We start from the raw sequence: 23,961 nt of genomic DNA, 5'->3' as shown, positions 1-23,961 counted from the left end.
GAAAAAGAAAGTGACATATGAGACTCATTCACAGATGCTGTTCCCTATATTCCTTGGGGAAAATAGCTAGACCATGAAGCATCAGTGCAGGTATATTTCCTCTGAGCTGTATAGCTTTTCCTTTCTTCATTCTCATGATCAGACTTGTATCATAAACCATAGAATTTTGTGTGTGTGTGTGCATGCAAGCACAAGATGTCATTTATATTTTTCCCAAATTTTACAAAACCTAATAAAACAAGCATTTCTATATTCAAAGGGAAAAGATTATACATAAATGAAATCACAAATTCTCTTATGTATTTAGCTTACTTTCTTTATAGCTACATAATCTCATCTACAAGTGTCCCAGCCCCCACCCCCCCCCCACCCCCACCACCAAATACCCTCCTTGCATCACAGAAGATACTGTCTCATGTTTTCACCTTTCAGTTCACTTCCTGGAGGTAATATTCAGTTTATTCTTCTATCATTAATTCTGTAACCGTGTCTTTTCTTTTCTTGGTTCCACTCACTTAACTGTTCTTATATGAAGTTCTTATATCCATCACAATCGTTTACTACAAATTGTTTAACCATTCCTAATTGATGCACATCCCCTCAATTTCCAATTCTTTTATCCCAGGGCCTCCTCAGTAACTTACACATCAGGTGCTGCCTGTACTAATGATACCACTGGGCAGTCAGAACTCAAAAAGCAATTTAATTCAACCTTTGCCTCCTAATGACAAATTTTGAATTGTAGGTATCATAGACACATTTTTTTTTTTTGATAGGTCTTACACTGTATCCTCAAAGACACTGTTCTTTTCACTATATCCTCAAATCCCTGTTTTCTTATTTCAAGGCTTCAGTCTCTTTTTACTTTGTGCTTTTGGATTTGTTTGTTTTTTTTATTACTAGTATCTTGGTAGCTCTCCCTTCTTTCCTCCAGAGTTTCTTAATAACAGAGGAAATTACTTAAGCAATAGAAACTTATCTATCTGCCATTAGTAACAATATAGGCAACATTACATATGTGCTTGTAGCTCACTGTTTCTAAAGATGGGGAAAGCCCATTTGATCATCCATTCTCTGGGATTCATCTGAATTCAGATGTCTTTTTAGGGTTATGTTCCTTGAGTGTGGTTATTATCTTCTCATGGTTTTGCTTTTCCCAGTCTTTAAGCCTTGTCTAAAAATATTTGTTCTACCACCAAAGCTGTTAGTTTATATACTGTATACTGGTCAAACCTCTTGAGTATGTTTGATTTGGACAAGTAAGGTTCAAATTGTATAATTGCTAATTTGGCTCATAAATTAGGTGATATGATTATTTTTTCCCCAAAAGTTATTTTTCTCTCATTTTAAAAAAATGTAAGGTGTATTGTCCTGCCCTTTCTTTTGTGCTGCCAATTATTTGTTTTATTTTTTTTTTTCTCCAATGATGGAGCTATTGATTATGAAGGCCAGACAAGACCCCCAAAGGCTCAATTTCAGCCCAAGAGAGTAGAAAACTCTTGTGCACTTAAAGGAACAGGACACCTTTTTGTCATAAGTGTAAGAGTACAACATTGTATTTTCACTAGTTTCATCAACTGTACTAAGTGTTGGAAACAAGGTAGTCAGTAAATGATAGAGATAACTACAGGGAATTAATTACACAAGGCAAAGCAACAATGAAGCTACAAGTTATTTCTCCAGTGAGGTGGAATTTCTTTCCCTTTTGTTGCTTAATATTCACACATTTTTCCATCAAATACTCTATTTTTAGCAAAGTATTTAATTTGTTGTTAGTGTTTAGTAAGCATGATCTTATTCTATCATATAACTTCTATGGAAAACTGGGAAATCCTCATGTTCTTTATACTCCTCATTAAAATAAAATACATCATTTATTTCTGTTCATACTACTCATCAGGATTTGGAGTTAATAAGTTCACAGAATTCAAAACAGTCACATGCTGATACCAAGCAAAAGATCCCAGGGTCTCTGGTTTTCACACTGAAAATAAAGATACTACTATTCCCTCCAGTATGTTAGCCCTGCTGTGAGGGTAGAGTTCCAACCCACCAGTTGAGTCATCCTTTTACCTGTCAAATTTGAAATGGCTCCCCCCCTTTAATAACTTGGAAGTTTAAGATGCCAGGTGTCAATAGTCCGTTTCCATTTAGTGTCCTTGCTAATACTCCAGTCCATCATGAATATGGAACCTTCTCCCTGTGTCCTCAGTCTAGAAGCACAAACTTAAAGAAAATATTCTTGTACTCTCTGGCATTCTTACTGTTTCTTCCCAAATAAGCTCACTCCTCTACTTGTGAAACAAAATTCCTTCCCGTCTTACTCCCATCCTTGTTAGAAAGTAGTCATAGACAACCTCTTATCCCATCTTCCATCAGAAGCATATAAATCCTTAGCATTTTATTTGCTTTTTCAATTCAAGTTCTATTTTCACTGCCTACGAAGGGAACTTTATCCATAGAGATTGGTTATTAAAGAAATACATCAGAACGTGAGACAGAATTGCTCCTTGAGTCTCTTTCCTTCTTAAATAGTTCTTTCTAGATGAATTTCTTATAGTTTTAGTGAACAATTGTATAGGTATGCTAAATTGATAATCTCAGTTCAGAACAAATTTGTGGACAGTAAATACCTATTCAGGAGTAAAACCATGAACTTTCCTTTGCTGTCATAATAGTCCTGCTAAGTGTGAGGTAGTACCTCAGAGTTGATTTGATCTGCATTTCTCTAATTATTAGAGATTTCAAGCACTTTTTCATGTGCTTATTGATAGTTTTGATTTATCTGAAAATTGCCTATTCATGTCCCTTGCCCATTTATCAATTGAGGAATGGTTTGATTTTTTTTGTGTGTGTGTGCAATTGATTTAGCTCCTTATAATTTTGAGTAATTAGGCCTTTGTTAGAGGTTTTTGTTATAATGATCCCCCCCCCCAATTTGTTGCTTCCCTTCTAATTTTGGTTGCATTGGTTTTTTGTTTGTACAAAAACTTTTTAATTTAATCAAATTATTTTACATTTAGCTCTTTATATTTATACTTTCTGAGAAGTAATGAAGTAGGCCTTGTGTAAATTTTAGAATCTTGAGATTTTCATTATATACTTTGTCACCTAATGATATTCAAAAATCATCTGTTCCATTTTAGTTATTTGGATACCTAGGACAGTTACCCCTTCTAGAAAAAACTAATCTTGAAATTAAATGCTTGAAAAAATTTAGATTTTTGGTGATTTTTATATATTAAAAAAACCTTTCAGAACCCTTAAAGCTTGGGTTGGATTTTTGGTGTCATTCCCTTCATTTTTCTAACAATTATCTTAAACTCAAACAGAAACTTGGTTACCTTTTTGTTAATTAACACTTAGAGCTACCATAATAAAAAGAAGCAGAAGTCTTTAAGGTCCTTGTAGCAAATCCCTTTTTCAATCAAACTGGGCTTTTATAGAGCTGATAGTAGCATTTTAAATACCATTCAAAACTTTAGGCAAGGGTTAAAAAGTGTCAAATAAAATGTTTTAGTGTACTTCAGAGATTTCCAGGAAAAAATAGTGATCTGAGCTTTGAGTTCATATTCAAATTGCCTCTCTGTTCAAAGTTTTAATTTCTGATCTATTTGCACTGCTAAACCATTTTTTAAAACAAAAACTTTTTTAATTTTATATATTAAAAAAGGAAACCCAGAGCCTTAAGATAAATATTTTTGTAATGAATGATAAATTTGCCATCACTGAATTCCTCCTGTGGGATTCTTGGAACAATTTCAAAATGTTATTGTTCTGTGTCTTTTGCTCCCTTTTCTGCCCACAAAAATGATGAATTTTGTTGTGTATGTGTTGTGGGATTGGGGAGGAGGCCATGAGCAATAGAGATAAGATTTAATGGAAAACAAACAAACTTTTAGGAAATTTTATCTACAGGACCAAGTTTAAATAGAATTTAAAATACAGTATTTAATGCCCTTAAAATGGAAATTATTGTGCCTTGGAAACTATGTTGGAGTTTTTTTTTTTTTAATCCAGATAACAAAGAAGTAGTGTGACAAAGTGAATAAAAAGGTATCTCTTGACACACTCTGATTGTATGATCTTCAGCAAATTACTCAAGTTCTTTGTGTTCTTGGCAGTATCACCTAAGACTGTTTGCAAAGAAGGTGCATATCTATACTGGAAGAAGGAATTTCCTCACTCCACAGTTCCCTGCCCCAGTGAAATCACAGTCCTGTTGGTATCAAAAGAATATACAAGGGCAGCTGGGCAGCTCAGTGGATTGAGAGCCAGGCCTAGAGACAGGAGGTCCTAGGTTCAAATCCGGCCTCAGCCACTTCCCAGCTGTGTGACCCTGGGCAAGTCACTTGACCCCCATTGCCTACCCTTACCACTCTTCCACCTATAAGTCAATACACAGAAGTTAAGGGTTTAAAATAAAAAAAATAAAAAATAAAAAAAAAGAATATACAAATCTCAATTCTGTTTGTAGCTGTTAATCTAATGCTATAAAAAGAAATTCACAAAAAAAACTAGAAATTTCTTTTTGTTTCCTAATAAAGTTTTTTTTAATGTTCTACACAACTCTCATAGGCTAATACCTTGTACTTACGACTTATGTTTTAAGTAAACTGATAAAAAACCTTTATCTCAAGTCCTGTGTTTATTAATAACAGTAGGCTTGTCCCCCTTTGAGTATACTTTGCAGCTTGGTCCGTGTTCTCCAGAAAAGAATTAGATATAAGTATAAAAACATGCCTGTTCTAAGCAAAGTTATTTATCAGTGAAGGGAAGTGATTGACTCATGGTCTTTGATTTGTTTTTCTAGTACTTGGTTCCATCCAATCACCTTTAGGCTCCCTTGTATCCAACAGCAATTCACGCATTTCCTTTTTCATAGTCACCTCAATCTATTTAGCATAAAAGCAATTTGAGGATAAGATGATGATGCAATGGAGGAAAATTTAACAAGTGATAGAGGTATAAACTTGGTCTAGGCTATAACTAATCAGAAACAGTATGCTATGAACAGATAACTTCTATTCACTGCTTTATTCATTATGCTGAAAACAGGTTTCTGAGATCCTAAGAGAGCATAGGATTCTGGTTATTTGTTGCCCCCGGTTAAATCATGCAGGCATTAAAGATTGTATCTGGGCACTGAAGAAAAGATACTGTCTTTCAATGCATAGAATTTAAAGGCTAGGAGATGTTAGACAATTAGAGTGCCTAAACTTTTTTTTTTTTTTTTTTTAGACCCTTACCTTCTGTCTTGGAGTCAATACTGTGTGTTGGCTCCAAGGCAGAAGAGTGGTAAGGGCTAGGCAATGGGGATCAAGTGACTTGCCCAGGGTCACACAGCTGGGAAGTGTCTGAGGTCAGATTTGAACCTAGGACCTCCTGTCTCTAGGCCTGGCTCTCAATCCACTGAACTACCCAGCTGCCCCTGTGCCTAAACTTTTTAATGTAAATAGCTAATAAAGGCAATGTGCTAATTAATAATGAGTTGGTATTTTAAGATGAATATATAATTAAATCTTTGTCATTAAGAAATCTTAGTTTTTTACTACTTAGAAATTTCTTTAATCATAGTAGAAATCTATCGAATCAGTATAATCTATATAAGTTTGAGATTATTTTCCTGTCAAAATCAAAATAAGAACAATTAATCTCAGCTTCTATTTTTAAAACCCACGTTCCTGCAGTTTAGGATTTTTAAAAATAATACTTGATAATTTCTATAATGATAGATGTTATATATACTCACTTTAATGAAAAAGTATATATGTGTACTGAAATTTTTGTGGGAGTGGGTCCATTTTGGTAAATGAGAATTGCCATTGTGTTTCAAACTAAAATTTAAATTCTTTTAGTCAAAAACTTATTGAAACACATTTGTAGTTAGTTTGAATGCATCTCCCACAACAGTCAAAAAAAGTCAAAAAATCATTTATGTTTTTTTCTTAAGTAATGAAATTTTACCATGAGATTTTCTACAGGTTGATTTATCTTTAGAAGCTGCTAATCAAATCATTTTGAAACATTTGTTCTCCAAGTAATTAATCTCAGTAATAGTTCTTTACTTCTGAAATAATAATTTCCCATGGAAGTGTTGACAACTATTGAGTAGTTTGGGATTCAGATTGTCATTTACAGCAGTTATCAGTGGAATTCACTATTAGGAACAATGTGAAATACAACTCAATGCATTTTTATTCTCCTCTCTCCCTTTTTTTCTCCCCTTTAAATCCCAGCTTGCATTGGTGACTTGGAGGGATTGTCTGTTCAGGCCATTAAATAAACAGGTACCTATTTTACTGTATTCCATTAAAAGTTCTCGCAAATATTATGACTTCTTTTTTATGACTATTATGTATTATGTTTAGTTGCTTATTCTATATTACTAAGTGATTTTCTATAATTTTTTTAAGGTAACAAATGCTGTTTTGAAACTGATAGAAAAGGAAAGAAATGGAGAAACCATCAATACAAGACTGATTAGTGGAGTTGTACAGTCATATGGTAAACATAATTACCTTTCAATTTATTTAAGTACTTAAATTTTCCTATTCCAAATGAAAGATCTAGACACAGTTGTAACACATTTAACATTTAAAATTATCATAGAATTTTGCTCATACATGTATATGAATATAAATATGTATCTACAAACAGCCTTAAAAATTCAAACTATACTATTTTTCTCAGCATGATGCATAGTAGGTATTGAATAAAGGTTTCCTTGAATTTAACTATGTTACTATTTCTTGGTATTGTTGAAAATTTTAATTTTGTTTCAGCATAAACTGTTCAATACAGAAGAGATCTTCATTAGTAGAAGTGCTTGTTAATCAGGACCTTAATTTTATTTAAAAATTAAGATAAACTCTTATTAAAATCTAAAAGCATCCTGGACTTACTTGTTTATATTATTTCTTCGTTAAAAATGAAAAACGCAAAGATGTTGGAAGCATGCAAATCTTCACAATTGCAGAAATAAACCTTAACAAACAATACATTTATATTACAATGTTTATATATGCTGATTTAAGTGAGTAATTTCAAAAATTTAAAACAAAACTTTTGATGGTGAGCAGTATACCTTCTCACCCATTCATCAGAATGAACTTCATTTTAGCCTTTTGAATTTTCTTTTGTGATAGTTTATTAGTGAAGTAATAGATTTCCTTAGTGTTCTAGAATTTGGTTAGTTAGCTTTAAAATATCTTTTAACTAATTAACTCCCAAGCATGCTACATTCTAGCAGTATGCCAAGGATGAAATCATTTTAAAGAAAATTTTTTTTGTTTTTAGTGGAACTTGGGCTTAATGAAGATGATGCATTTGCCAAAGGACCCACACTTACAGTGTATAAAGAATCCTTTGAATCACAATTCTTGGCTGACACAGAGAGGTTTTATACAAGAGAGAGCACTGAATTTTTACAGCAGAATCCTGTCACAGAGTACATGAAAAAGGTAAGTTTAAGTATAATCAAATTGAATTTTATTTAAACTGGTAGTTATGGAAGAGACAATCTATTAAAGGTTCTGAGAGTATAATTCACTATACCTATGGTTTTGTTATTCAGCATCATTCTCCATATATAAAAGACATGTGGTAGGTGCAGTAAATTCATAATGAATTCATAAGTAGTAAAAAAAAAAAACAAACCCTGAATTTTAATGTAGCATTTCCTAATGTTTATGTTATGGGATGACAGTTGTGATATAGTACCTAAATATCAATTATATGATATGCCTTACAACAAAATCTACTTTATAATGAAATTTTAAATGATAGTACTAATACTTGCTGTGTGGAAAATGATATAAAGAGCATGCATGATATGCTTGTCAGAGAGAGAGAGAGAGAGAGAGAGAGAGAGAGATATCTAGAAAGAATGAGATGATAAGCCTGAGGACTGTATTGGTGATCCACTAAGATAGAAAAACAAGAGGAAGGCATGTTGAAGTTTTCTGTGGGGATCTTGTTGGAAAACTTGGACAAGAAATTGGATGAGAAGGCAAGCAAGGGGTTTCAACTTTATTGAAAAGTTAGTACCCACATTGGTGAAATCTTAGATCCACTCAAGCACTATAATAATGGCATTGTTTTAAAGAAGAATCTGAATAGGAAATAACTTTTGGAAAGGAAGTATTACCATAGTGGTCATTTAGTCCCATCACTTTTATTCTCTTCATTCTTAGTCCAACTTCTATGGAACCAGGCTTTGTAGGTATGTTTAAAAAAGTACTACAATACATTCATTACATTTTCTAAAGGTTTATTTACTAAAGTTGACATGTTAATTCTTTAAAAACTGGAGACCATAAAATATAGGTGGTGAAATACAGAAGAGAAAGCTTTTAGTGTTGGAGGTCCTGGGTTCAAATCCCATTGCTCTTATTTATTTATACTTTTATGTGCTGAAGCACATCACTTAACCTACCTGAGCCTTCGTTTCTTGGATTAGAAGATAATTCTGCAATCCCTTTCAGCAGTACCAAATGGTATGTTGAGAAGACTTGGGGGTAAATGAAAGCTGACTCGTAAGTATGTGAAGGGCTATGCTGCTGAAGGTTTAGATTTGTGTTTCTTGGCACCACAGGACAGAAGCTAGGAGCAGTGGATGGGAGTAAAGGAGAAACAGCTTTGGGCTTTAAGTAAGGGCAAGTGTTGTAACTGAGCCGTCCAACAGTGGACTAGGGAGAGAGTGCCTCAGGAAGTCAAAAGTCCTTGTCACTAAGGATCTTCATATAAGAGAAGCTTATGTTCAGGTAGGGGATGGAATCAGAGGACCTTTCAGGGTCCCTTCAACTCGGACACTGTGAATCTAAAAAGAAATACACTTTAATTATTTCCTAGGCAGAGGCTCGTCTACTCGAGGAACAACGGCGAGTTCAGGTTTACCTTCATGAGAGCACGCAGGATGAGTTAGCACGGAAATGTGAGCAAGTGCTCATTGAAAAACACTTGGAGATTTTCCACACAGAATTTCAGAATTTATTAGATGCTGACAAAAATGAAGGTGAGCTGCTAAGACAAATTTACAGATATAAATTGTGATTGCTGATTATATTGAATGTTCCAGAATTATATATAATATGTAGTTTGGGAACACATTGTCAAAGCTGTCATATGTCAAAACATAGGCAGTTTCTTGGAGGGGGAAAGGGGTGCTAGAGATGTGTGTAGAAAAGACACTGAGGTTGCCCAAAATAACTGGAAAAAAATTATTTAATAGCATAGTGTAGGAACAATCATGTTTATTTTAAAATGTAGGTATTCCCTCCAGTAATATTGCTCTTCAGCCATCCATGCCTTCCAGCCCTTTATGACTCTTATCCATATCCTCCCGGAAGTTTGGCACAGGGACTCCAGTATTCTGGAGATCTATCTAATTTTCCCTTGAAACTGTGAGGAATACCTATGGCATGTATATACTGATCATCATTTACCTTTTACTTTCAAACTGTGACTAACCCATCTCCTACTTCAGTTGTCTGTCTCTTTAATGACATTCCTTACTCCTTCTTAATTCCTTGTTTTTAATGGTAGAGCCCCATCAGGCCTACCACGCTTCTCTCTTCTAACCTCTGAGCTGACAACAAAAACTTTTGAGAGTTATATTATATCCTACTAAAAACAAAATCACAAAAGGGGGGGATTAGTTGTTTGTTTGTACCCTAAATATAAGATCTTTGTCAGTGATTAGCAGTGACAATAGTAATGAAATAAATGTTATAATCTCTTGGCACTGTTGCCATAAACAAAACCAGAAGACAGAAGGGATTTGAAGCTAAGGGAAAGGATGGCTCACAGGTGTTCTTTAGAGAGGCAGATTAAGAGTTTAGCAGGGTTGGTTTTAATGGTAATGAGAAACACTATGCAATCAGACTTTTGGTCATCTCATTTCAGCTGATAAATTAGTTAGAAGGTTTCTGTTACAGAGAACAAAGAGACCGAGAAATTCAGAGAATGTTAAAAAAACTTCTAAAATAAATCACCTTATGCTTTGATACTTGGTGAGTTACCTGAATGCATGATAGGGCCTAAGTGAAGAAAAATAGGTTGTGAGATATGATTTTGATTAAGAAGTGCAAGATGCCAAAGACACATTGACTCCACAAAAGCTATCAAACCTTTTAAGGCTTTAATTATTAAGGCATTAACCAATATATCATGATTATTTTCTTTGAAACTGGTAGACATTATAAACACTGAACTGTGTAACTCTCCTCTCCTTTTTCTTCTGCCTTATAATTGATTATATTTAATAGACAGGAACTGATTGTTTACTGATGTGGAAATCATTTCTGAATAAGTGACCTGGGTAGTAAGATTACCCATGATCCAGGTATCTGGATTTATTAATGCTAAGAAAGGTTGCCACTTACTCAGGGTCACCTAGATAGTATTTGAGATGAAATTCAAAGGTCTTCCTAATTCTCAGGTGTGAAGCTCTATGCACAACATTAATGCTGCTATTAGAGAAACATTTATACAAAGTCAAAAGGAAGGATAAAAATGTGATAAGTATGCCATGTATTTAAACCATCTCCAAAACTAACCTACTTAAATTATTGTCTTGGGATATTGCAGTTGGGTAATCTAAAGAACACTGACACTGATTATAACACTTTGCTATAGTCCTATGGACACCTCAAGGTCCTGGTATAGCCTGACTCACTGAAGGATGCAGCTAAGAACTCTGTTCAAATCATCTGTTATCAGAAGAGCTGCTGAGACTCACTGATCCTCTGGTGCAGTTCATTGTTTCAGGACTGCTACTCACATCTCTCACTGCCCTATTCAGATAAGGTCAAAGCCATCACTTCCAAGAAAGCTCAGCACCTGAGCCTCCCATTAGGTCATGTAATGTCAGTGTAATGTCTCTGTAGATCCTGTTCATATGCTCAGATCCTCTCCTTCCTCATAACACTCATAACAGCTACCATCTCAGGACCTGTGCCTGAGATATTAGGTCCCTGCCTTCCAGGACAGTATCCTGCAACAATTGCCTTCAGTGTCACAACTCTGTACTTATTAACCTCTTGCTGCTAGTACTTAGCCCAATCTCCCTTCTTTCTTAAGTTTTTTTTTTCCCCCTCCACTTTTTTTTTTTTTTAAACCCTTACTTGTTCTCTTAGAATCAATACTGATATATTGGTTCCAAGGCAGAAGAGAGGTAAGGGTTAGGCATTTGGGGTTAAATGACTTGCCCAGGGTCACACATCTAGGAATATTTGAGGCCAGATTTAAACTCAGGTCCTCCTGACTCCTGGCCTGGCCTAGGACTCTTTATCAACTGTTTTGTCCCCTTCCTTATCTCTTGAAAGAGAACTGATATACTTTAGTTAACCCCACTACTGTATTAGCTATTCTAGACTTATTCTCTAAAGCCTTCCATACCCCTCTCTCCACACTCTGAGCAGAAACAGAAACTTCATACTTTACTGAGAAATAGGAGACATGTACTACCATACATCACTTATTAACATCATTCCCCATCCTCTTTACCTTTAATTTCTTACTGAAGAAATAACCCATCTTGCTAAGGCCAACTCCTACTTGTACCTCTGATCCCACATCCTTCTTTTCCTTTGACAGATTTCTCCCTATTATCATCTTTCTGATTTCTCTTTATACCACCTTATGCTTTGTTGGCTCTCTAAGTCTTCCCATATTTTACCTTTGCTTGATCCTATTATCTCTTCAAGCTATCAACTTATCTCTTCTCCATTTCACACCCAGATTTTTAGAAAATATACTATTTATTCCACAATTCCTTAATATTTAATGGTGATTGACTTCACCATTAAAATGGAACTACACTCTCTAGGGCAGTGAGGTGGTATAATGGTAGAGTGCTGGTCCTAGAATCAGGAAGACCCATCTTTCTGAGTTCAAATCTGGCCTAAGACTAGCTCTATGACCCAGGGCAAGTCCCTTAACCTTGGGGGCCTCAGTTTCCTCATCTGTAAAATGAGCTGGAGAAGGAAATGGCAAACCACTCCAGTATCTTTTCCAAGAAAATCCTCAACAGGGTCATGAAAGAGTGAGACACTAAAATGACTGGACAACTCTCTAGAATTGGGTGGTCTCTAAATTATGAATCAATTCCCTTTTCATAGTCCTCATTCTTCTATCTCCTCTCCAGCATTTGAACCTAGGCCTGACTCTCAATGCACCGAGCTACCCAGCTGCCCCCCTGCCTGTTCCTTCTTGGTTCCTTTTTAACTTTTTTTTTCAATTACAAGTAAGAACAATTTTTTTTCCCCTGATATTTCACATTCTCTTCCCCCTCTCCCTGAGACAATAGTCTGATATAGGTTATACCAGTATTTTCATAATGTACATATTTCCATATTTCTCATGTCATGGCAGAAGACACATATCAAACATACAATTAAAAAAAAGACTTATGAAGGAAATAAAGTGAAGGATGGCATGCTTTGATCAGTAACCATATTCCAACAGTTCCTTCTTTAGCTGTGGATAGCATTTTTTATCATGAGTTCCTTTGGATTGTCTTGGAACCTTGTCTTGCTGATAATTTATTCCTTCACAGTTGATTATTGTACAATATTTCTGTTACTGTATATGTTCTGGTTCTGCTCACTGCACTTTGCATCAGTTCATGTAAGTCCAGGTTTTTCTGAATTCATTGTATTCATTGTTCCTTAAGCTTCAGTAGTGTTCCATTGCAACCCAATACCATAATTTGTTCATACATTCCCCAAACGATAGACACCTCCTCAGTTTCCCATTCTTTGCCACTATAAAAAGAACTGCTAAAAATATTTTTGAATAGGTCCTTTTCCCTTATTTCTGATGTCTTTGGGATACAGACCCAGTTGTGGTATTGCTGGGTCAGAGGGTATGCATAGTTTTAAAAAGGCCTCTTTGGGCATGATTTCATATTACTCTACCAAATGGCTGGATCAGTTAGTTCCACCAGCAGTGTATTAGTGTCCCACACCCCCTCCCAAAATTTATCATTTTCCTTTTTTGGCCTTATTAACCAGTCTGATAAGTGTGAGGTGGGTGGTATCTCAGCTTCTTAATTCCTTTTAATTGATCATCACCCATATTGTGCATCCTGACTTGTCTGTACCCTTGGGCTCTGTCCTGAGCCACTTTTTCTTCTTATACCCTCTTTTTTATTTCCTAAACCCTTGCCTTCTGCCTTAGAACCAATACTGTGTTGGTTCTAAGGCAGAAAAATGGTAAGGGCTAGACAATGGGAGTTACTCTTAAGGACTTCATCCGGGCCCATAGTTTCAGTTGTCATTTTTGTGCAGATGACATGTAACTCTAAATATGCAGGCTTCTTCTTCCTTTTGCCATAGTCCCCCCCCCCCCCCCCCACCAGCCTATTGAAAGAGGTAGTGGAACATTGTAGCACTGGACTGAAAAGTCAGAAAAAGACAAATGTGAATCCCACTTCAGCAGCTTTCTCAGCTATTTGGCTCTGCACAAGTCACTTAATTTCCCTCAGCTACAGATTCTTTAACACTAAAAAGATCATAATTACAACTATCCTTCACAGTTATTTTGAATATCAAATAAAATAATTTTGTAAAACTCTTTGGAAGTCTTAAATAACTACATTAATATGAGTTATATACAGGCATATATGTATATATTAAACATAGCAAATTAGATATCTCATATGTATCCCAAACTGAAATTGACCAAAAAAGAATTCATTTTGTCTTTCCCCTCAAATCCACTTTTCTTCTGAATTACCCTGTTTCTGCCCAAAGTGCCACTATCCTTTAGTCAGGCACAGTCAGGCATCCTTAGTCACTTCGCTAGATTTCGGATACCCTTCAACAGTGTTTTTCATATCCATCCCCATTGCTCCACTTGAAATCTGTCACCTCACCTATTGTCTGGATGATTGCAACAGCTAGCTAACTGGCCTTCTTGCCTCAAATTCTCTCCCCACTTTCATCCCTCCTCCACCCAGGAACCAAGTTGATATTACTCAACTACATGTCTATATCACTCACATCCATAAACACTAGGAGCTCTCTATTGTTTCTTGGATCACATATAAACTCTTTCAAAAATTAGCCTATCACAAGCTGACTCCAAATTACATTTCTAGCCGTATTTTACATTACTGTCTAGTTCAGTGATGGCGAACCTTTTAGAGACCAAGTGCCCAAACTAACCCTGACTCTGCATGCGAGCCCCCACCTTACCCCATACAGGAGGGAGGAAGCAATCTCAATGGGTTGCTGGGCAGAGGGGCGAGCCATGTAAGAAATGTTCTAAGGGCATGTGGAGAGGGGGATGGGATGCTGTCCATCTAAACTGATTTTCTTGCTCTTATACATGATAATCTGTCTTTCATTCTCATTCCATGTCTGCACAAACTAACCTTAATGCCTAGAATGTGCTCCCTTTGGGGGTCTTAAAATCCCTAGATTCCTTCAAAACCCAGTTTATATAATGCCACTTTCATAAAGTGCTTTCAAATCACCTCAGGTTCTAAGACCTTCTCACCCAAAATTATCTAGAATTTATTTTGTTCCTATTTTTTATATGCTTTGTTTATATAACATTGTCTCCTTTAGTAAGCTTCCTTGAAGGAAGGAACTGTTTGATTTTTTTTTGTCTTTGTATTGTCAGTGTCTGGCACATTTATAAGTGCTTATTCATTAATTGATTCATATAGAGTCTTAGTTCCTTTTTTCTCTTCCAGCTGCCCCCTCCTAGTCCAACTTCTACTCTTGTCAAAATCTCATAGTTTCATTTGTAGTTTGAACTCTTCCAATTCACCCTTCATACTACTGTCAGATTAATCTTCCTGTAGTTCACAAATTTGATTATTATGTCACTTTTCTGCTTAGGCCTGGACTCTTCTGTGATTCCCCAATATATTCCAAATTTAAAATATTAGGGTGCCCATTGTATGTAGAATGCTGCTATGGAAGATAGAATTTAAGTAAGAGGTGGTTCCTACACTCCAGGAGGGAGACATAGCATTTATACAGACGATGGATGTACAAAATGTAATTTTTATATGATGTTATAGGGAGGGAAGGTCATTACCAAAGTCCTCATTTAGGCAGTGACATTTGAGTTGGGCTTTCACCATCTCAGAGAAAAGGAAAAGAGCAAGAAAATGCCCACAGATGATGCAGCAAAGGGCCTGAGTAAAGAGCAAAGAACGGGGCAAGATCCCTGAAGATGATTGAGCCGAGGAGTAACATGGCACTGTCTGTGCTGGAGAAAGGTACCCTATCCATGCGAGGAGTTGTTGGAGAAGAACTGGACAGAGATGTCAGGGCAGAGGTAGGAAGATAAGCTGATAGTTTATTTTAATAGTCCATGGGAATGGAAGTGCAGTGCATCCTAGACTTTAGACAAGAAGGAATAGAGAAGAGTCTAACTGGTGTATTCAGGGCCTTCAATGATCTGTCACTATACTGCTCCATACTCACACGATTTCCCACCTTGTACTTTACCAGCCAAATTAAATTAGTCACTAATGGCCAGACAGAGCCTGTGCTTTGCTACTTCAGCATACAACAGGACTCCATAGCCATGGTATTGCTTTCCATGTTTCAGTTTCTAGGGTCACAGTTCTGCTTTCACTTCCTTTCAGGGTTTGGAGTGGGGGACTGCAGAACTCTGAGCAGAGGGGCAGGCACAGGAGAGAGTGCATTTGTATGGAGTCAAGAAGGGTTTGCTTTATATTCCTTGTGGATACCAGGCCCCTACTATATTTGCACACACTGCTTCCTGTTCCCAGCATTATACCTTCCCATAAGGCTTTGAAGGTCCCAGGTTACCAACTTGAAGTGGAGATGGGAAAGAAAAAACATGAGTTTTCTCTGCTGTTAACATATCCCTTTACCTAACTATATAGATTCTGCCAGTCTGCAGAAGTGCAACTATCCTGAGGCTACCATCTTGCTTTGCACAAGTGTGCCAATGGTTGGACTGCCTTCTATTCCATAGTGGGGCTCCTATGCCAAGATATCTTTTATGCCTTCTTTTAATAAGAAAAAGGACTGCTGTATGGGGAATCATGTATGGAGAACCCAGTATTTGAAGTCTGTTACACAAAACTATGGGATTTTATGTGATATGAATAGGTATTTGAGAAAAGTTCTGTTCGCAGCTACATTTTCCCTTTAAATAGAAATACATGTGTGGTTTTTTGAGCAACTAATAAGTAAATAGGTTTGATTTACTCAGTTTTATTCCACATTTTATCCCAATTCCTTTATATCTTGAGGAATAGATACAGTGAAAGAAGTGCTATATTTGGAGTTAGAGCAGGTGACTAAATACCAGATCTTCTATTGGTTAGTTTTGTGACCTTGAGCAAGTCACCTTTATTATTATGTGGGTAGATAAGACATGATTTCCTTGGAGGTCCCTTCTATTTCTAACTGTAGCATCCTCCAGTCTTTTCATTACCAGGGTAGGGAGTTGTTTGACTGCTGTGGGAATAGTAAAGAGACTAATTCAGCATTGCCTTGTCACTGGATCAAAATCAGATATTTTCAGTTAATGATTTTTAATGGTTTAACATTATTATATTTCAAATTCCCTGAGTGAAAACTGGAAATTCTTTGAGGCTGAAGAAGAAATTATGGAAAGTGAAGAGTGCAAAAATAAGGAAGAGATTGAAAATGAAAAGAAGTCAGTGATATGAAAAAGAAATAGGATGTCAGTATTTTGGAATACAATAGTGATCTACTTCAGGGAACTGTTAATGAAAAGCATGTCATTGTCTATTGATTATTGGTTTGTAATAACTATAAGCTTTTTTAAAACTTAGTATTTGTTTAAATTAAGGGCTTCTTTTGAGTTACTATGTCTATTGCATACTTTTGTGCCTTTTTATTTGTTTTCTGCATGTGTTCTTCTTATATTCCCAGTGCCTGGCTTGTTATCATTAATTAGTTATAGATTTAATTTGTCCCTTTCTCAGACATTGGTTCTGTATCATAAGGAGAAAAACTTTAAGCACCCTTTTTCACTCATTTCTTTTCTGAGGTGTTTATGACAGAGCTTCATTCCCCCTAGAATATCAGTCCTCATTTTAAAGTATAATAGAAGAATTTTTGAGATTACTAATATGATTTTGTATAAGCTCCATTTTTTAAAAGTAAGTTTCTAGCATCATGCAAGTACATGAGGCTTTTTGTTAATGCATTTTATTTTCATATCATCTTTCTTTCCTAATATATTCTTCACCTAAATAGGAAACCATTCTTTTTTTTTTTTTTAAGGAAAGAATTTTAAAAAGTAGTTTTAGAAAGCTAACATGTCAGTTGAGTCTTTTATAAAAGACTATACTCACCTGCAAAAAAAGGAAGTAAAAAGGTATATTTTCTCTGCCTTTCTCTAGGGGCCACTTTTGATTACAGGTATCCAACATTTACATTAGATTTTCTGTGTGCAAGAGCATTGTACAATGTTTTGTTTTGGTAGAACGTATAAACAAAAAACAATTTTTCTTGGGAATTTATCCCAAATCTTAAGACCTAGTATTCTTCTTAAAGGTTATAAAATAACAAACACAAATTTTTCTGTAGTTAAGTTTCCTGAAGTGGCATATACCAGGATGTTTGGAGAATTTGCTAAAGATTGTTTGGGCTCTTCCCACTAAATAATATTCTTGTTGCCTATAGCCTTCCCACCTTCCTTAAGTAGAATGTTGGCATAGAATATTGGTGGAAGATAATGGGACAATTATGTCTTATATTTGGGGAAAGTTGAAGAATATTTTCCTTAGGAGGAATTGAAGAAGACAGCTTAAGTACAGAATTATATGAATCAGTAGTTAAAAGATAAGTTTGTGACTATAATTGGAGCAGGTATTTTCATTATAAAGCCTCTTTAAAGAATCAAATTGTATTCTCAGGAAAGGAAAGAAAAGCCTTTTTTAGTACAATGATCCTGGCATTTTGCTGAATGTTTCTAGAAATAATTCTACTTTTCTTCCAGATTTGGGACGCATGTATAATCTTGTATCTCGAATTCAAGATGGCCTTGGAGAATTGAAAAAACTTTTGGAAACACATATTCATAATCAGGGTCTAGCTGCAATTGAAAAATGTGGAGAAGCTGCTTTAAATGTAAGTAATGTTTGAGAGAATTTAGCAAATTAAAATTGTACACTAATTTTTTTTCCCATTATAAAATTTCCATTGGTTAATTTTGACTGGAACTTTGTTGAGAAACACATTCAATTTTATTTTTCGTAGATGGAGTCCCTTGGCTATAATTTTATAATAATTTATCAATTTAAAAATTGTTTCAGGTAAAATTTTCTTTTTATTTGCATTTATATGACTTTATGATTATTAATTTTAGTCCTCATTTGCTCTTTTCATCTTGATCTCCTATAAACTAGAAGAAAACAGGTTTCATATATAAACAGGAAAACAAGAAAAACCCCAAAGAACTTTTTCTTTTATGCCACTAACCACCCATATGTTATAGTTTTGAAGACTATGTGTGATCAGAGTGGTTGTCATTTATAGCCATCATATATGGTTATTCTGTAAATGATTAAAAGTTATCTTCAGAGATATTGAAATGTCATTCCTAGCCAAATAAGAATTGATAATATAAGGTTATTTAGACATATCTTTTCCTTAGGGAAGTTTTTATATTATTGCACATCCTTGAAGCATGTAATGTTTTTTTTTTTAGTCACTGATGTTTAGAGGTAGAAGGAGTACCAAGAGAGTAGTATTGTGAATCCATAAAAAGGAGAGGAGGGCTATTGGTACATATTACAGAAAAGTCAAGATTTATGAAGATGGCAAAAGAATCATGAAATAAAACAATGAAAGATATGATCAGTCATTTGGGAGAGGACAGATTTTTAGGAGGTTGAGAAATGAGTGAGGGGAAAGAAGGGGAGGAAAGATAGATGGTCTGTGAAAAAGATAAGTCACTTTTTATACTGTATCATGATTGTCTCTTTTTATATCCATCTGCACAATATTGCCTGGCTGATAAGAGTCCTTAAGCCTTAAAACTGAAATTTTCTTTTTTTGGCTGAAATTTGAGCTGTCAAAAGTACATTTCCTACATAAAATTATTTGTCTTTTAAATAAACCTACTTAAATAAAACAACTTGTCTTGTTGGCTCATAAACAAAGGCAAAATAAATAGGGAGGACATTCTCATTTGTTCAAGTGTTGTAGCAAATACATTTAGATATGCCATAGTTCTGAAAGACATCTTTCAACAACTTAATATATATTGATTTCAGTTCCAAGTTTAAATGAATAGGATATACAGATTGAGGTTACTACATGTAACTTTTTCAATTCTGAGAGAATGACCTTTAAAAAAATTAACTTTGACTTAATTTTTTCCCCTTAAAGCCAGTTGATATAGTTAAGATTGTATTTGTTTTCTATAGTTTAATTCCTCTTGGGCAGTATGCTAATCATTAAGATTACAAAATAAGGTAAAAGGGAGCCCCTATCTTTCAGGAGATCATTTCTTTGAAGAACAAATAAGAAAGATGATCTTAGTAGTATATCTAGGACAAGTAGCATCAATATCTTATCTTGAGAAAAGGGTTAGTCTGATGAGGAGGAAATAAAGAAAAGGAATCCAAAAGTGATACAGAGAAAGGAGGAATGATAAAGTACTATTGCCAGGAGCAAATTGATCAGGCATCTGACTTGAGCATCCTTCTTAGAGGATCTGGGAGAAACTCTTCTGTGTTGATTGATGCTCTCCAATCAGAGGGAGAGAAGAGGGTTCAAGGGATACTGAGAAGTGTAAGGGATAAAAAGGGGTTTTGGTTGAGTGAATATTAAAAGGTTTGGTCGCCAGGGAATTGAATAATTATCAATCCCCAATTAAAGAATAAATAAAGTCAAAATGACTTTTATGGAAGTTTATTTACAAATGAGATGAGGAAGAGAAAATAAGAGAGAGGATAGGATAAGATTAGTAATCTAACACTAATCAGTCCTCAGTTGAAGGAGGCTCAGCCTTGAACTCAAGACCAGAGGGCAGGAGATAATGAAGCTGGGGCTTCAGTCACAGAATCTTAATTTTTTTAAACCTTTGCCTTCAGTCTTTCTGTACTTAATACTCCAAGTATTTCAGTATACAATACTGCAATTGGCTCCAAGGCAGAAAAGTGGTAAGGGCTGGGCAATAGGGATTAAGTGACTTGCCCAGGGTCACACAGCCAGTTTTGAACCTAGGACCTCCAGTCTCTAGGCCTGCATAGAATCTCTTTTGAAAGAGCAGTTCCTTTAGAGAAGTCCAGGAAGATTTTAGTCTTTACACTCACCACTTGTAATTCTAAGGGAAAGATTTAAGAACAGTCTCACCAAGGTTTCAGGGTCCCAGGTCTAAGTCACGAACAAGAAAAAGTCTTTCAGGTCCAAGACAGGAACAAGAAGAGAGCTACAGGGAGTTGTCATTCTCTTTTAAAGGGACTTCTTTTGGGTCACTTCCGGTGCCTTCCTCTTAGTTTATGTGTCCAATCATAACAGACACTTTTCTTAGGACTGCCCAGGAGGCAGTCAGTAAATTCTGATTCATCACTCACTCCAGCACACATGGGTCACAGACCTCCCAACTTGTGAATTAAGTGGAGTTGTTTACACTTTTGGTGATTAGATTTAAGAATGGGCCAGTAGGTTTAATCTCATTATCACAGGAGTAGTGAGTTGGAGTGAATGTGATCTAGGCAAAAGAGTTTCTGGAGACTTTGAGTTCAGCAGATAAGTAGGAGAGGAGTTATCTCTCAGCTCCTCCCTAAATAAAGCATCTAGAAGGAGTTATTAAAACCTAAGTCTTATTGACCGAAGCCTGTCTTGTGTCCACTATGCCATTCTGCCTCCTGTTTTTAGATCAACTTCCCAAGACTGATTATTCCAGCAAACAAAACCTAGACTACTACAAAATTTTGTTCACTCACTAGAAATTCTTGCAGGAAAAAGAAAACATAAGACTACTGAAGGGTTTTGTAGCTATTGGAAATGTTTTAGTCCTCCTAGGGACATAATATAGAGAAAAAAAGAGAACTTTGGAGAATGAGCTACTAATCTACGGCATACCCGTTTCTCCTCTAGACATGTCACTGTGCATATGTGATGGCTCTATTTCAAGACTTCTAATAACCTTCTCTTCTTTGTAGAATAATGTCCAGACTTCTTAGTTTGGTGACAGTCTGATCCTCCACTAGTATATGCTTTGAGGTATTATGCATTATGCCCCTGATATCTTTGGTGGTAGTAATTAGTATCTATTCTGTGCCATAGAAAGTGTATAATAAAGTTTGCTAAATACATTTTTATTGATCAAGGCTAGGATGATATTGTCTCTTGCTTACTCTTAACCAATCTGTCTTTCACCTTTGCCACCAACTGTTCAATTCAATACAATTGACCTTTATCGGGTGCCTGCTATGCAAAAGCTGCTATGCAAAAGCTGCAAATAAAAAGACAAAAATGAAACAGCTTCACTGTCAGGGAGTTTGCATTTTGTAGGGGATACAAGGATACAGAAGTATGTAGAGAACTGGAAGGCTGGAAAAAGAAAAGGGGTCATGAAGAGATGAATGTGACTTAAAAATTATTTTATTACAAGAAAGGTATAGAATTTACCAAAGTATATTACATGGAAAATTGAGGAATGAGCACAGAGGCTGGAGGAAGAATCAGGGAAGGTTTTATGGAGGCCTAGAGACTTGAAGGAAGGAATACAAAGTTTCTTTAAACCAGCAATGGGGAAAATGCACTAAAGACATGAAGCCTATGCAAATAAATGCTCAGAGGTAAGAAGTAGAACACTTGAGTTCAGGAATAGCCAATAGTACGGTTGGACTGGAATATAGTTTGCACGGGGTAGTAACATGAAATATGACTGAAGAAGAGGTATTATAAAGGACCTTTGATGCCTAGCAGAGAAGTTTGTACTACAGGCAGTACAAAGCAACTAATTTTTTTTTCTTTTTCTTTTTTTTTAAAGCAGAGAAGTGACCTGGTTGCACATGTGTTTTAGGAAGATTATTTTACTGTCTTAATGTAGAGTGGGTTGAAAAGAGAGCAAACTAGAAGCAAGGACAGTCAGTTAAGAAGCTATTTCAGTGTTCTAGACAAAAGGTTATTAGGACTTGGACTAGTTTGGTAACTGTGTGAGTGAAGAGGAGTGATGATATAGAGTACATGATATCCAGCCAGACTACAGGGATGCATATTAATTCAGCTTTGCCTCCTTATGTTAGGATCTCTAGCTTGCCTTGGCTTGTTGCTTGTCTGCCCATTAAGGCTATGGTTTTTGTGATTGACTGCATTCTTCAGTTTTTTGTACTAGAAAGTCTAGATAGATATCAGTACTACTCTACTTCCTTCATTGTCTTAATTGCTTAAACTCTCAGTGATCAAAGCTATGAGTGAAATTTTTTCCCTTAGTATAAAGCTTTTTCCAAAACTCCTGGAAAACACTTTTTTTGCCAACCATGGAGTTTCCATCCATGATCAGAAACCTGTCATTCTAGTATTTTTATCCTTTGCCCAGAAATCCAGAAAATATTGGTTCATTTATCCAAAGTCATAAGTGGAAAGGACCTTAAAAGTCATTTCATAATGCATTTTCATCTTAAAAATATAGAAACTGAGACCCAAGAGCTTGATGTGATTTTTCTCCAATCACCCAGGCACAGGATACAGGCTAGGGTACAAATTTGATCCTGGGATTCTGAACAGAAAATGCTTTCTACTGTATCATGCTCCTCATTTCCTCAGATTCCTCTTCATTGATCATTCAGTTCCCAAATCTTCCTCTCTTTAGCAATCTTTGCCTTCGATAAGCAGAAGGGATAAAAATACAATCTGCACACCAGAGGTCTTCATTTTATTGCCCAAGAGTTCAAAATCCTTAGCAGTCCAGTCTAGGTACCCTATATCATTTATGCCTACATAAATATCCAGAAATAGATACTAGTGATGATCACTAGTTTACCAAGTCTGGGAGTTTTCTCCATCACACTCTGGATATATGCTGTGGAAAGAAAGTTAACTTTTGTTCATTTCATGTCAGTAAATAGCCCTCACGGTGCCCCTCAGTAGGAAATCACCAACCACTGCTTACTCTTCTTAAAAAAACTGGAAAGATCATTTATTTACTTAATCTTCCTATTGGACAGCATGATTCCTCTATTCTAGTGATGGGCAAACTTTTTAAAGAGGGGGCCAAAGGAAAGGAAATGCTCATCTGTCAGTCTGTTTCTAAGGCAACTCTTTTGAAGTTTCATTGTATTGTATCCTACTCATTGTACTCGTCAGATTAGGAATAATGTCAAGCGGGCTGGATAGAACATTTCAGGGGGCCGCATCTGCCATCACTGCTCTTTTCAGAAGTCTTTAGTTTCTCCTTATTTGCCCAAGAAGTAAAATATAAGCTACTTAAATCTGCCAATTAAGGGCCTCCCACAATCTGAATCCAATTCATCTTTATAGTCTTCTCCTTGATGTACTGTTTCATCCAGATTAGTCTAGTAGATTCTCTTTCTCTGCCTTCTCACATCTCCATGCCGTTACTCCTATTTTTCTTAATGCCTAGAATAGCTTTTTTCCCTCTGTCTCCAGCTTTTGAAATTTCTCCTTCTAAATACTGCCCCTTTCCTCACTCCCCTCCTAGGGGGGAAAAATCTTAAAATTATTTCTCCATTCTCAAATTGTCTCATCACTTTTCCTGGATGTCTCCTTATTACTTATTATCTCTTGTGTCATATGTAATTGTATATTTAACTCTTGACGGGCAATCAGAGTCAGTGTTTTTGCATAGAAGATATTTAATAAATAAAATAGTTAAATTATCTGGCACATTAACCAATTTTCTAACTTTTTAGATTAGATTGTCTTATAATATCTTTGAAGAGGTCAGAAAAAAAAACTATAATTAAATAGGAGTTTAGTTTACACTGAACAGATTATCAAAATTTTTTCATAGTAG

General features: G+C 35.6%; 1 protein-coding gene across 1 annotated transcript in view; it reads left to right on the top strand.

The window, feature by feature from the left end:
• CUL1 (cullin 1) overlaps positions 1-23,961 on the top strand; it is a 110,083-nt gene that overhangs the window by 63,241 nt on the left and 22,881 nt on the right. Inside the window, exons 5-9 of the mRNA XM_044678803.1 lie at positions 6,240-6,290; positions 6,417-6,507; positions 7,300-7,463; positions 8,854-9,016; positions 17,968-18,098. Coding sequence (XP_044534738.1) covers positions 6,240-6,290; positions 6,417-6,507; positions 7,300-7,463; positions 8,854-9,016; positions 17,968-18,098 — 600 coding nt within the window. The remainder of the gene's footprint in view (positions 1-6,239; positions 6,291-6,416; positions 6,508-7,299; positions 7,464-8,853; positions 9,017-17,967; positions 18,099-23,961) is intronic.

Source organism: Gracilinanus agilis, chromosome 5, assembly GCF_016433145.1.
Source record: "Gracilinanus agilis isolate LMUSP501 chromosome 5, AgileGrace, whole genome shotgun sequence".
In the NCBI taxonomy this organism is placed as follows: Eukaryota; Metazoa; Chordata; class Mammalia; order Didelphimorphia; family Didelphidae; genus Gracilinanus; species Gracilinanus agilis.
This window is presented reverse-complemented; position numbering and strand designations above follow the sequence as displayed.